Source organism: Ahaetulla prasina, chromosome 6 (assembly GCF_028640845.1).
Source record: "Ahaetulla prasina isolate Xishuangbanna chromosome 6, ASM2864084v1, whole genome shotgun sequence".
In the NCBI taxonomy this organism is placed as follows: Eukaryota; Metazoa; Chordata; class Lepidosauria; order Squamata; family Colubridae; genus Ahaetulla; species Ahaetulla prasina.
Genome location: NC_080544.1, coordinates 109,346,005 through 109,360,630, shown reverse-complemented (window position 1 = coordinate 109,360,630; position 14,626 = coordinate 109,346,005). Strand labels below are relative to the sequence as shown.

General features: G+C 45.6%; 1 protein-coding gene across 8 annotated transcripts in view; it reads right to left on the bottom strand.

Annotated features, from left to right (window-relative positions):
* EIF4E2 (eukaryotic translation initiation factor 4E family member 2) overlaps positions 1-14,626 on the bottom strand; it is a 57,418-nt gene that overhangs the window by 19,179 nt on the left and 23,613 nt on the right. For 7 of the 8 annotated variants that reach the window (XM_058189458.1, XM_058189453.1, XM_058189456.1 and 4 more), the window contains 3 exons: positions 9,693-9,797; positions 7,580-7,732; positions 6,489-6,625 (listed from right to left, as the gene is read on the bottom strand). In XM_058189458.1, coding sequence (XP_058045441.1) covers positions 6,489-6,625; positions 7,580-7,732; positions 9,693-9,797 — 395 coding nt within the window. The remainder of the gene's footprint in view (positions 1-6,488; positions 6,626-7,579; positions 7,733-9,692; positions 9,798-14,626) is intronic. The other variant, XM_058189455.1, reaches the window with a different exon arrangement.

Below are 14,626 nucleotides of genomic sequence, written 5' to 3'. Positions count from 1 at the left end.
AAATATAAAACCATAAAACCCCAAATGTTGACGGAATTCCTGCTTTGTCTGCACAAGGTTCCTCAGTCTGGGGGGAAAAAACCCAAAACCATTGCAACTGCTCTAAGTGTATAGTGACCTCCAGGGGTGTCATCATCACTAGCTGGGGGAACCTTGAACACAATGTCTAGTGGAGCGGATGGAGAGAACCAAGAAGAACCTGCCTACCTTCCTCTACCTCACCGGTGCCTAATTTCTGCTGGTGAGTTTTTGCAAGGGAAGGGAGGGAGGGAGGGAGGGAGGGAGGGAGGAAAGAGAAAGGAAGGGAAGGAGATGGGAGAAAGAAGGAAGGAAGGAAGGAAGGAAGAAGGAAGGAAGGAAGGAGGGAGGGAGGGAGGAGGAGGAGGCAGGAGGAGGAGGAAAGAAGGAAGGAAGGAGATGGGAGAAAGAAGGAAGGAAGAAAGGAAGGAAGGGAAGGAGGGAGGAAAGAAGGAGTGAGTGAGTGAGTTAGGAAGGGAGGGACGGAGATGGGGGAAGCAAGGAAGAAAGAAAGGGAGTGAGGGAAGGAGTTAGGAAGGAAGGGAGGGACAGAGAAGGAAGGAAGGAAGGGAGATGGGGGAAGGAAGGAAGAGAGGGAGGGAGATGGGAGAAGGAAGGAAGGAAGGAAGGGAGGGAGGGAGGGAGGGAAGGAGGGAGGAAGGAAGGAAGGAAGGAAGGAAGGAAGGAGAGGAAGGAAGGGAGATGGGGGAAGGAAGGAAGGGAGGGACAGAGAAGGAAGGGAGGGAGGGAGATGGGGGAAGGAAGGAAGGAAGGAAGGAAGGAAGGAAGGAAGGAAGGAAGGAAGGAAGGAATGACTTCAAGAATTTCTCTCACTGGAATTTGGGGGTTCAGCTAGATTGCCAAACCTCCAGGTGGAAATCTAACACAGTGACCAACACTTGGCCAGCATTTAAACATCTTCAAGAAAAAAACAAAGTCCAGTTGCCTTTTGAAAAAAAAAAAAAGTATTTTTGGGACAACCATGACCTGGATGACTGAGAATCTCCATAAACAATTGAGCCCAAAATTCCCATTGCTAAGCCAGACTGTTGTTAAGTGAATTTTGACCCGCTTTACAACTTTACTTGCCACCGTTGTTATACAAATTGCTGCCACTGTTAAGTTAGTACAGGTAGTCCTCGACTTACAACAGCTCATTTAATGGCCGTTCAAAGTTACAACGGCAATGAAAAAAATGAAGAGTTTTTCACACTTACGACCGTCACAGCCTTCCCCGTGGCCACATGATCAAAATTCAAACGCTGAGCAACTGATTCATATTTATGACGGTCGCAGTGTCCGGGGGGGCGGGGGAGGGTCACGCCCTCCTCCCCTTTTGCGACCTTCTGACAAGGAAAGTCAACAGGGCCGGTTTAGCTCAGGCTGGTAATAGCCTGTTATTAAGAACACAAAGCCTGCAATTACTGCAGGTTCAAGCCCGGCCCAAGGTTGACTCAGCTTTCCATCCTTTATAAGGTAGGTAAAATGAGGACCCAGATTGTTGGGGGGGCAATAAGTTGACTTTGTATATAATATACAAATAGAATGAGACTATTGCCTTACACACTGTAAGCCGCCCTGAGTCTTCGGAGAAGGGCGGGATATAAATGTAAACAAAAAAAAAAAAAAAAAGGGAAGCCAGGTTCTCTTCACCACCATGTGACTAACTTAACAGCTGCAATGATTCACTTAACAACGGTGGCAAGAAAAGTCGTAAACCGGGGCAAAACTCACTTGACAAGTATTTCACTTAGCAGCGTAAATTTTGGACTCCATCGTGTGGGTCGTAAGTTGAGAAACTACCTGTAACATGGTTACGGTAAGTCGAGGACTTTTGATCTGATCCTACCGGAAAATTCTTTTTGGATGCGTGGGAAGAATCCTGTCAGGGAGAAAGTTCTACCCCATTTTACTGTCCTCAGGGCTGAATTTTATTTTTTGTCTCCTGGTTTTGTCTCTTTTACTCCAATTAGTATTATTTTTTTTTTTAACGTCAGTCCTCATGATCCCACCGGCCTCTTTGCTTACAAAGCATTGATGTGTTTTTTTCACATTCTTCACTCCAAGCTCTTGAATAAGTGGCAATCTTTTATCATTCTGCGAGAAAATAAACGTCATCTTGAATAGTCTGCTCTGGTAAACCAGAACAGACTTCTTTAAAATACGGCTGTCTCCTCCATATATTACTATCCTCTGTTCTGGTTAAAGAGCCCTTGTCACCGAAGGAGCTGGGGAAATTTAATATACAGCGTTTATAACGATCAGAAATCATTTGTACCGGCGCAAGTCAATTTACATAGTGCCTTCTTGAGAGCATTTATAAATCTAATGGGCTTATAAATCCTCGTTAGTTTTTGTATTTCATTTCCCCAGGAATGCAGCGTGGTTCACACCACATATATATTTTTTTTCCCTCTGGCTGTTTTTTCACCTCACAAAATGCGAAGAATATTAGTTGCCAGCCTGGCGACGATGGGAAATTCGAGTTGACTTTGTATATAATATACAAATGGATGAAAACTATTGCTTAACATAGTGTAAGCCGCCCTGAGTCTTCAGAAAAGGGCGGGATATAAATGCAAATTAAAAAAAAAATTGTGTAAGGCAGAGGTCATCAACCTTGGCAGCTTTAAGACTTTGTGGACTTCAACTATGGTGGCTGGAGAATTCTAGAAGTTGAAGTCCACAAGTCTTAAAAGCTACCAAGGTTGAAGACCTCTGGCGTAAGAGGTTTGGGGCCAGGATGCTGCTCCTAGGAGGCTCATCGTTTACTTTGGGATGAGAAACCCATCAGAGCAAATACAGGTGGCCCTCGACGTACGACCACAAAGGGGCCCAAAGTTTCTGTTGCTAAGGGAGAAATGTGCTAAGTCCCATTTTACGCCTTTTCTTGGCACCACTGTTAAGCGAATCGCTGCGCTTCATCGCTAGAGGCTTTTGAGGAGAGACCGGATAGCCGTTTGCCTCAAATGGTACAGGGTCTTCTGCTTGAGCAGGGGGCTGGACTAGAGGACCTCCAAGATCCCTTCCAGCTCTATTCGGATTCTGAAATGGGATAGGGTCTCCTGCTTGGACGGAGGGTTGGAGTAGATGACCTCCAAGGTCCCTTCCAGCTCTATTCCGATTCTGAAACTTGTTAAATGAATAAGACGAAGATTAAGTGACTCTGGCTTCCCTATTGACTTTGCTTGTCAGCAGGTCACAAAAGGGGATCACAAGACCCCAGGACACTGCAACCGTCATAAATGTGAGTCAGTCGCCCAGCATCCGGTTTCTGATCATGTGACCACAATGGTGCTAAGTGTGAAAAATGGTTGTAAGTCACTGTTTTTGGTGCCGTTGCATTTTTGAACAGACGCTAAATGAACCGTCGTTGAGCGGAGGACTACGCGTACAGGGAGTCCTTAACTTACAAGCTTTCATTTACCGAACGTTCGAGGTTACAGCATCCCTGAAATAAGTGACTTATGACCACTCCTCGCACCTACAACTGTCACAAGAGTGCCATGGGCACCTGATCAAGATGTGGGTGCTTTAACAACCAACATGTATTCACGTTCTGTGGTCATGGTTGTTTTTTTTTTGGTTGTTTTTTTTACATTTATACCCCGCCCTTCTCCGAAGACTCAGGGCGGCTTACAGTGTATAAGGCAATAGTCTCATCCTATTTGTATATTATATACAAAGTCAACTTATTGCCCCCCCAACAATCTGGGTCCTCATTTTACCTACCTTATAAAGGATGGAAGGCTGAGTCAACCTTGGGCCGGGCTCGAACCTGCAGTAATTGCAGGCTTTGTGTTCTTAATAACAGGCCTTACCAGCCTGAGCTAAACCGGCCCCATGTGGTCGCCATTTACAACCTGCCCAGCTAGCCTCCGACAAGCAGAGTCAATGGGGGGGGGGAGAGCCGGATTCGCTTAATGACCGTGTGATTCACTTAACGGAAGTGATTCGCTTAACAACCGTGGCAAAAAAAAGGTCATAAAATCAGGCTGATTTTAACCACCGCCTTGCTTAGCGACGGAAGTCAATTGTAGTTGTAAATCGAGGGCAGTTTAGGTAGCCTTAGCAGTTTAGAGCAGGGGTCTCCAACCTTAGCAACTTTAAGACCTGTGGACTTCAACTCCCAGAATCCAGCTTTGCTGGCTGAGGAATTCTGGGAGTTGAAGTCCACAAGTCTTAAAGTTGCCAAAGTTGGAGACCTCTGGTTTAGAGGAAGGTTTCTTAACCTTGGCACCTGTAAGATCCAGGTATTATTTAATGACCATTTGAAGTTCTTTTTTTTTTTTTAAAGCAAAATTTTTTTATTTTCCATAATAATTCCCACAATTTGACCAGTGTACAATACAATCACTTATCACTTAATTTGAGTATAGGACTGATTGTTGGATAAGTGACCATTTGAAGTTCTGATGGACTTCAAATGCTAATTGTGATTCGTCCCTTGGGACATGTGACTGTATTTTCATTGCTTGGCAACTGGGCTTGCATTTGTGACATCCTACGGTCACATTACCGTAATTTGCAACCTTTTTTTTGGGGGGGGGGGTCAGTTTCCAACAAAAATTCAATCTGGATGGTTTTAGTGTTTTTCTTGCTTGGTTTAAAATGTTTTTAGTACTTTAGCTGTGATGTATTTTTTTTTGAATTGTAGGCCGCCCTGAATCATTGACTGAGATGAGTGGCTATAGAAGTTGAATGAATGAATGGATGGATGGATGGACGGACGGACAGATGGATGGATGAAAACACCTATTCCTAAGAATGGATTCGCTTAATAACCCCATTATTTGCTTAATGACCACATGATTTGAGTTTTGACCGTGCTGACTCACTTTACAATAGTCCTAAAAACAGTCGTAAAATTGAATCCAGCCATGTGGTGCCTCAACTTACGACGGTAACGGCTTACAACCAAAATTTCAGGCTCTTAAGTCGAGGACTTCCTGCAGGTGGACTTTGACCCCCAGGTGCCTGGGGAATTCTGGGAACCGAAGTCCACTTATCACTGTGCCGAAGTGAATAAAACGCTGGCTTAGAGATAGCCTAATGCAGGTAGTCCTCGACCTACAACAGTTCATTTAGTGACCGTTCAAAGTTACGACGACACTGAAAAAGTGACATAACCATTTTAAACACACACGACCGTTGCAGCATCCCCATGGTCACATGATCAAAATTCACACGCTTGGCCACCAACTCATATTTATGACGGTTGCAGTGTCCCTAGGGGGAAGCTGGATTCACTTAACAACCATCTTACTAACCTAACGAACGGCAGCGATTCACTTAAAACGACTGCGGCAAGAAAGGTCGTTAAAAAAAATGGGGCGATTTAACAACTGCCTCGCTTAGCAACACAAATTTTGGGCGCCGTCGTGGTCGTAAGCCGGAGACTCTCTGTATAAATGTCAAGTTCCTGATGGCGTCAAGGCCGTAACCTGATTCCTGCCTGTCAGTTTGAAAGAAGCAAAGGAGAATTCAAAAATAAATAAAAAATAAAAATGTTGTCGTGTCCCACTCCTCCGCTGACGGCCGGGTCAGGGAAATCCGAATCAGGCTTGCCTCTGCAGCTCTGCCCAAAGTCCTAGCAAAGTCCTCAGAGCAGGCAGGAGACCAGTAAGTGACTTCAGCAAGATAAGTTCGACTTTGCCTGACTCAGAGACTGCCAGAAAGCAGATCCTTTATATAGGCCATGGGGTGTGGCTCCATGACTCAGCACTCATTAAGGCCTGCCCCTCCCTTCCTTCTGTTGCCTCCGCCTATCCAGTCTTCTGATGCGAGGGTCACTCCAATCAGCAGCTGTTGGAAGTAAACTTTCCTCAGGCTCACATGCTGTGGAGGAGGGGGAGGGGTCTAGCTGCTCCGCTTGCCTGGGCATGGAGCCAGGGCTGGGGCCGGGGGGTGCTCCTTCTTCTGCAGTTTGTCTGGGCATGGAGCCAGGGCTGGGACCGGGAGGTGCCCCCTCCTCTGCAGCTTGTCTGGGCATGGAGCCAGGACTGGGGCCGGGAGGCATACATTCCTCCGTGTTCGGGAGCAGATAAGCAGACCCCGGCTGCGGTGAGAGCGGACAAGACACAACAAATGTTGTCCTAGGATCTCTGGGGCAGAGCACGTTCCTGAGGGGAGCAGTAACAATTCTGGGGAGGGATTTTTTTTTTGCTCTTCGGGGTAGAGCAGGGGTCTCCAACCTTGGCAACTTTAAGGCTTGTGGACTTCAGCTCCCAAGTTGGCTGAGGAATTCTGGGAGTTGAAGTCCACAAGCCTTAAAGTTGCCGAGGTTGGAGACCCCCTGGGATAGAGAGCTTGCAAATTGCTGAGTTAGGGGATTCACAGCCCTGATGAGATTCCCCCCCCAACAGAACAGGCACGCATATCTTCGGGTCCAAGCAGCCTTCGGCCCGTAAGGACACAGAACCAAGCGCATTTCGGCAACCCGCCGGCCCTCCCCTCGCCGCAGCACTTACTTGATGCTGTCCGTGTGCGTTTTGTACTCCATGATGGTGTTGGGGGGAAGGTTGAGTACGCGTCGTAAAGTGTCCCTGATCCGGGCCGTGGTGGCCTGATCGCTAGCTGTCTTGTTCCATATGGAGATGATATCCTCCTGCAAGGGAGAACCGTCAGGAGACGATTAAGAGAGAACAGCTGCTCTGACCCAGCTCCCCAAACACGACAAACCCTCTGAAGTCGAAGGAGCGCCGGTAGCTCCGGCAAAATATTTGTCTCTCATCACAGGCTAACAAGTCTGTGCGGCCAGAAGATGAAGAATTGTCTGCATCTCCTTCTCCTGCCTTTTATCTCCAGAGCTAGGGTGGGGCTTCGCTACCAGCAGTGGCTCTTCCGTCCCAAGGACTGCCCATAGATTTCCACTGTTCTCCTCTCCTCTGCCTTCTGTGCATCCATGCCTCAGGCACTGGACCCAGATGTTCTTCCTCTTCCTCATCAGCAACCTCCAGACCTGGGGGCTGTTGATTCTCCATCTGAGGGCTGGCGGACAGCCCAGCTTCCGCCTCTCTCTCTCTCTCTCTCTCTCTGCCAGCTGCATTCCCTCTTTCCCCTCAGAGATCTCAGGTTGCCTTGAAGCTGACCCTGATTCCTACACCTCCTCTTCATCTGATTTGGCTGTTGGAGGGGCTGGGGCCGACAGGCTGCAACAGCCTTTGGGACAACCATGACTTGGATGATTGAGAATCTGTACAGATGCTTAGCTGTACAATTTGGGATGAACCCCCTTTGAATGGAATGGATTTCCAAAGGAAAAACTGCAGACTAAAAGAACCAGAAGTACCACTCAGATGACCCTGAGGACACAGATAAACCTCCAAGTGCTTCAAGGACCCTCTAAAAGGATGCAAGTGACCAGCTGTCTACAAGGAATATAAATCCTTCCATTCCCCACTATCCTGTGAGAGCTGAAGAAGCTTCTTGGATGAGAAGCGAAACATCTTCAAAGAAAAAACAAGGAAGTCCAGTTGCCTCCCGAAAAGGCACCTTTGGGGACAGGACAGCCCTGTGCACAGATTGGCAGCCGTCTCCCGTTAACTCCCCGGCGACTCACCTGGAAACGGACGGAGACGACGGCCCCGCAGATTTCTTCCCCCACCATAAATTGTTCTCCCAGCATTGCCAGAATGAGGTTCTCCCAGCACCGAGATGCGAGGCCCTTTCGCAGGCGGATGATCCACTTGCCCCCGTTCTTGTTGGCATCGTCCTGGGAAGACGGGCGAGGGAGAAAATTAAGGGTCAACCTAACACGGGCTTGAGGGTTAAGGCTGCAGAGAGCACCGATGCTGCACTGATTTGGGTGCGGGGTGTGTGTGTGTGTGTGTGAGGGTCTGTGACGAAACAAGACAATTCTTCCGATAGGGGGCAGGACAAGAAAGAATGGTTGGAAACTAGTCAAAGAGAGAAGCAATCTGGAATTAAGGAGAAACTTCCTAACAGTGAGGATGACTAAGCAGTGGAACAGCTTGCCACCAGAAATTGTCAGTGTTTCATCACTGGAGGTTTTTAAGAAGAGACTGGACAACTACTTGTCTGGAATGGTATAGGGCAGGGGTCTGTAAACTTGGCTCTTTTAAGATTTGTGGACTTCAACTCCCAGAGCAAAGCTGGTTGAGGAACTCTGGGAGTTGAAGTCCACAAGTCTTAAAAGACCCAAGTTTGCAGACCCCTGGGTTAGGGTAGTGATGGCGAACATTTTCGGCACTGAGTGCCCAAACCAGAATGTGTGTGCATATGTGCCTGCAGGAACACCGGAAACCCGAAGACCAGCTGGACGGCGTACGCATGCCTGTTTTTGGGCCGTTTTCCGGTCATTTTTTGGGCCGTTTTAGGCCGTTATTCGGGCTGTTTTCTGGTCCGTTTTTGGCCCAAAAACTGCTCGAAAAATGGCCTGAAAACAACTCAAAAACCGGCCTGGAAAATGACCTGAAAAACAGCCCCCAAAACAGTCCTGTTTTTTGGGCATTTTTGGCCGTTTTTCCGGCCGTTTTCTGGCACTCTGGCGCTTGCGAAGAGCAGCTGGTGACAGCAAGCGTGCCCACAGAGAAGGCTCCGTGTGCCACCTCTGACACGTGTGCCACAGGTTCGCCACCACAGGTATAGGGTCTCTACTTGACTAGGGGGCTGGACTAGAAGACCTCCAAGGTCCCTTCCAGCTCATTCACTCTATTCTATTCTTAAACAGGAGAAGTGTCATGTGCAAACTTGACATGTGAAAGGGGGCGGCAGTTCCAATAAACACCACCAGTTTATGGAGAGCCAGTTTGGTGCAGCGGTTAAGATGCTGGCTGAGAAACCAGGAAACCGTGAGTTCTAGTCCCGTTTAGGCATGAAACCCAGGTGGGTGATTCTGGGCCCATCACCAGGTGGTGGTGATGAATTCTAGTCCTGCCTCAGGCATAAAAGCCAACGGGATGGGCCAATAAAAGCCAGGCATAAAAGCCAACCATGGGCCAATCGCTAGGAGACGGTGAATTCTAGTCCTGCCTTAGCATGAAAGCTGGCTAGGTGACTTTGGGCCAATCACTAGGAGGTGGTGAGTTCTAGTCCTGCCTCAGGCATAAAAGCCAGTGGGATCACCGTGGGCCAATCACTAGGAGATGGTGAATTCTAGTCCTGCCTTAGCATGAAAGCTGGCAGGGTGACTATGGCCCAACCACTAGCAGACGCTGAGTTTGCAGTTTCATGCCTTAAACATGAAAGCTGGATGGGTGTTTTTGGGCCAATCAATAGGAGGTGGTGAGTTCTAGTCCCGTCTTGGATACGAAAGCTGGCTGGGTGACTTTGGGCCAGTTCCTCTCTCTCTCAGCCCAATCTACCTCACCGGGTTATTTTTGAGGGGAAAATAAGAGGGAGGAAAGAGTATTAGGTAATGTCCGCCATCTTGAGTTCCTGATGAAGGTAGATGAAAAATCTTAACAAATAAATAATTTATAGGCCGGAGCATTCTGAACCAAAGCAGTCTGGAAACCCTGGCATCTCTCCCTGACAGGATCGTTGACCAAAGGCTCCCCTTCTCACCAAAGAAATGGGTGAAAAACGGATGAACAATGGGGACAGTGAGAGCCTCCTGACAGAGTAAACCTGGGTTTGAGCCCGGCTTACTTCCACAGCAGACATGTCAGTGCCAGGAAAGCCTTACGGAGCAAACCTCGCCTCAGACTCACCTCCCACATGGGCTTAATCCCTTCTTTGAAAAGATGGAAGTCGCTGTGGCCTGTCAGGTCCCCAGGACGGACCATGTGACTGTAAAACCGCCAGAACTGTTCCACCTGGAAGACATTCATTTATATATATTTATATAGAATAGAATAGAATAGAATAGAATAGAATGGAATGGAATGGAATGGAATAAATAGAATAGAATAGAATAATGGATAGGATATAATATGATATAATAGAATGGAATGGAATAGAAATAGAATGGAATGGGAATAGAAGAGAAGAGAAGAGAAGAGAAGAGAAGAGAAGAGAAGAGAAGAGAAGAGAAGAGAAGAGAAGAGAAATAGAAGAGAAGAGAAGAGTAGAATAGAATAAAATAGAATAGATAAGAATAGAATAATGGATAGGATATAATATGATATAATAGAATGGAATGGAATAGAATAGGAATAGAATGGAATGGAATGGAATAGAATGGAATAGAATAGAATAGAATAGAATAGAATAGAATAGAATAGAATAGAATAGAATAGAATAGAATAGAATAGAATAGAATAATGGATAGGATAGAATATAATGGAATGGAATGGAATGGAATGGAATGGAATGGAATAGAATAGAATAGAATAGAATAGAATAGAATAGAATAGAATAGAATAGAATAGAATAGAATAGACACAGAGCAGAACAGAACAGAACAGAACAGAATTCTTTCTTGGCCAAGTGTGATTGGACACACAAGGAATTTGTCTTTGGTGCATATGCTCTCAGTGTACATAAGGAGAATAAAATACATTCATCAAGAATAAAAAGATTCAACACTTAGTGATAGTCAAGGTTACTAATAAGCTATCAAATCATACTAGGAAACAAATAAAAACAATATAAATTGAAAGATACAAGCAACATGGTTATAGTCGTAAGTGGGAAGAGATAGGTACTAGTAAGGAAGATAAGAATAATAGTAATACAGTAAATGATTTGACAATGTTGAGGGAATTAGTTGTTTAGCAGAGTGATAGTGTTTTGGAACAAACTGTCCTTGTGTCTTGTTGTTCTGGTGTGCAGTGCCCTATAACAAGGGTCTCCAACCTTGGCGACTTTAAGACTTGTGGTCTTCAACTCCCAGAATTCCACGAGTCTTAAAAGTTGCCAAGGTTGGAGACCCCTGCCCTCTAGCATCGTTTTGAGGGTAGAAGTTGAAGAAACAATTTATGCCTAGAATGGACTTGCAATACATACAGGGAGTCCTTGACTTACGATCACAATTGAGCCCAAGATTTTTGCTGCTAAGCGAGACAGCTGTTGAGTGGGTTTTAGACGCATTTTATGACCTTTCTCACCACAGTTGTTCAAGTCAATCGCTGCAGTTGGTAAGTTAATATAGGCAGTCCTCGACTTACAACATTTTATTTTATTTATTTATTTTTCAAATTTATATACCGCCCTATCTCCCTAAGAACTCAGGGCGGTTCACAGGCAGTTAAAATACATATAAATACAGATTAAAAACAACAATTAAAAAACTTATTCTATTGCCAAATTTAAAAAACAATATAAATAATACAAAACCCCTTAAAACCAATAACTTTAAAATCTAATCCAGTCCCGCGCAGATGAATAAATGCATTTTAAGCTCGTGACGAAAGGTTCGGAGGTCCGGAAGTTGACGAAGTCCTGGAGGGAGTTCGTTCCAGAGGGCGGGAGCCCCCACAGAGAAGGCCCTTCCCCTGGGTGTCGCCAGACGGCACTGCCTAGCTGACGGCACCCTGAGGAGTCCCTCTCTGTGAGAGCGCACGGGCCGGTGGGAGGTATTCGGTAGCAGTAGGCGGTCCCGTAAACATTCCATTTGGTGAGCAGTTTTTCACACTTCCGACCACTGCAGCATCTTGAGGTCACATGATCAAAATTCAGACGCTTGGCAACTGACTCATAGTTATGACGGTTGCAGTGTCCCGGGGTCACGGGATCTGACAAGTGAAGTCCATGGGGAAGCCAGATTCACTTAACAACCATGTTACTAACTTAACAAGTGCAACAATTCACTTAGCAACGACGGCTGGAAAGGTCATAAATCGGGGCAAAATTCACTTAAGAAAGGTCTCACGTAGCAACAGATATTTTGGGTTCATTTGTGGGTCATAAGTTGAGGACCACCTGTATTGGGTTCACTGTAGGGGCAAATGAAATTTATTTCTCTTCACTTTTGTCATCTGCTAATGTGACAATTAAAAAAAAATTAGATCTAATCAGTCTACATGGTCAGAGAAAGAGAGAAACTTAAAAATCAAGCCAATATGCACAACTCAAATCATGACCAAAAGTTACTGACTTGAGATAATCAAAGAGGAATTGTTTATTATTCTTATTTTTTTTTAATTTACATTTATATCCCGCCCTTCTCCGAAGACTCAGGGCGGCTTATATTGTGTAAGGCAATAGTCTCGTCCTATTTGTATATTTATATACAAAGTCAACTTATTGCCCCCCCAACAATCTGGGTCCTCATTTTACCTACCTTATAAAGGATGGAAGGCTGAGTCAACCTTGGGCCTGGTGGGACTCGAGCCTGCAGTAATTGTAGGCAGCTGTGTTTAATAACAGGCTATCTTACAGCCTGAGCCACACTTATTTTATTTTATAGTTTATTTTATTTTAATTTATTTTACTGGGTTTAAAGATTATACCAATCATGAAGGAACAGTGCAATTTCCTCCATAATTTGGACTAAAAGCAGTCCAAGAAAAAGAAACAAGTTAACATTATTATTATTATTATTATTATACAACCCACATAAAACACTGGAAATTAATCAGCTGTTAATTGCAGTCCCATTCTGCAAATTATCACAGACAATCTGGCTGCATTAAACAACGATTCTGTTATCCCAGTCAGACGAAAAGATAACAGATGCAGATTTCATCTGGTTTCGTAAGCGTTGCCTTCAATCTATGATAAGAATCTCCATAAAAATCACAATATGGCTGAGTAGGAGAAAGTGACTGAACAGTTTAGCTCCACAAAAATCCTGGTTCTGTATGCAACTACACAACCTTCCAAGATCTGCCTTCTGGAATTGTCCATGGTTAATATGTCAAAATATGGTACAGGTAGTCCTTGACTTACAACCATGCACATAGCCACCTTTCAAAGTTACAACGGCTGTGAAAAAATGGTGACCGATGACCATTCCTCACACTTACAACAGCTGCAGTATGTATTTATGACGGTTCCCGGGATCATGTGATCACCATCTGCAAACTTTGCTTGGCTGGCTTCCAACAAGCAAAGTCAATGGGGGAAGCTGGATTTGCTTAATGACCAGATGATTCAGTGATTTGCTTAACGGGCGGCAAAAAGGCTGACAAATCAGGCACAATTGACTTCCTTGCTTAGTAACAGACATTCCGGTACTGACTGTGGCTGTAAGCTGAGGACAAATTGAGGCAAGGTTTTATACCTGGGCAGGAAAAACCAAAGGTACAAGTACAGATTAGGCGAAACCTGGCTCAAAAATAAGTAACTGTGAGAGGGACCTTGAGTCCTAGTGGATGATCACTTAAACAATGAGCCAGGAATGTGCAGCAGCAGCCAAAAAAGCAAATACAATCTTTAGTTGTATAAACAGAGGCATAGAATAGGTGAAGTATTAGTATGCTCTATAAAACCTTAGTAAGGCCACATCTGGAATACATACATTCAGTTTTAGTCGCCAGGATGTAAAAAAGATATGGAGACTCTAGAAAGAATGCAGAGAAGAGCAACAAAGATGATGAGGGGACTGGAGGCTAAAATATGCGAAGAACGGTTGCTGGAATTGAGTATGGCTAGTTTAAGGAGAAGGACGACTAGGGGTGACACGATAGCAATCTTCCAATATTTGAGGGGTTGCCACAAAGAAGAGGGGATCAAGCTATTCTCCAAAGCACCTGACGGCAGGACAAAAGCAACGGATGGAAACTAATCCAGGAGAGAAGCAACCTAGAACTAAGGAGAAATTTCCTGACAGGGAGAACAATTAACCAGTGGAACAACTTGCCACCAGAAATGTGGGTGCTCTAACACGGGAGGTTTTTAAGAAGAGATTGGACAACCATTTACTTACTTACTTACTTTATTAGATTTCTAGACCGCCCTTCTCCCGAAGGACTCAGGGCGGTGTACAGCCAAGATAAAAATAAACAATGTACAATTAAAAATGAATTAAAAAATTTATTATACAGTTAGGCCGATAAATTAAAATATATAATCTAAAAAAACCCAATTTAAAACTAAAAACAGTTAAATTTAAAATCTACCCAATTTAAGAAAGCCCCGCGCGAACAAACAAATTTTCAGTTCGCGGCGAAAGGTCCGAAGGTCAGATATTTGGCGTAAACTGGGGGGAAGTTCATTCCAGAGAGTAGGAGCCCCCACAGAGAAGGATCTTCCCCTGGGGGCCGCCAGTCGACATTGTTTGGCGGACGGCACCCTGAGAAGTCCCTCTCTGTGTGAGCGTACTGGTCGGTGGGAGGCATGAGGTAACAGCAGGCGGTCCCGTAAGTACCCAGGCCCCAAGCCATGGAGCGCTTTAAAGATGGCAACCAGAACCTTGAAATGCACCCGAAAGGCAACAGGTAGCCAGTGCAGTCTGCGCAGGAGAGGTGTTATATGGGAGCTACGTGGAGCTCCCTCTATCACCCGCGCAGCTGCATTCTGGACCAACTGAAGCCTCCGAGTGCATCTCAAGGGGAGCCCCACGTAGAGAGCATTGCAATAATCCAGGCGAGAGGTAACGAGAGCATGAGTGACTGTGCATAGGGCATCCCGATCAAGGAAGGGGCGCAACTGGCGAACCAGGCGAACCTGGTGAAAGGCTTTCCTGGAGACGGCCGCCAAATGATCTTCCAGCGACAGCCGTGCATCCAGGAGAACACCCAAGTTGCGCACTCCCTCCTTT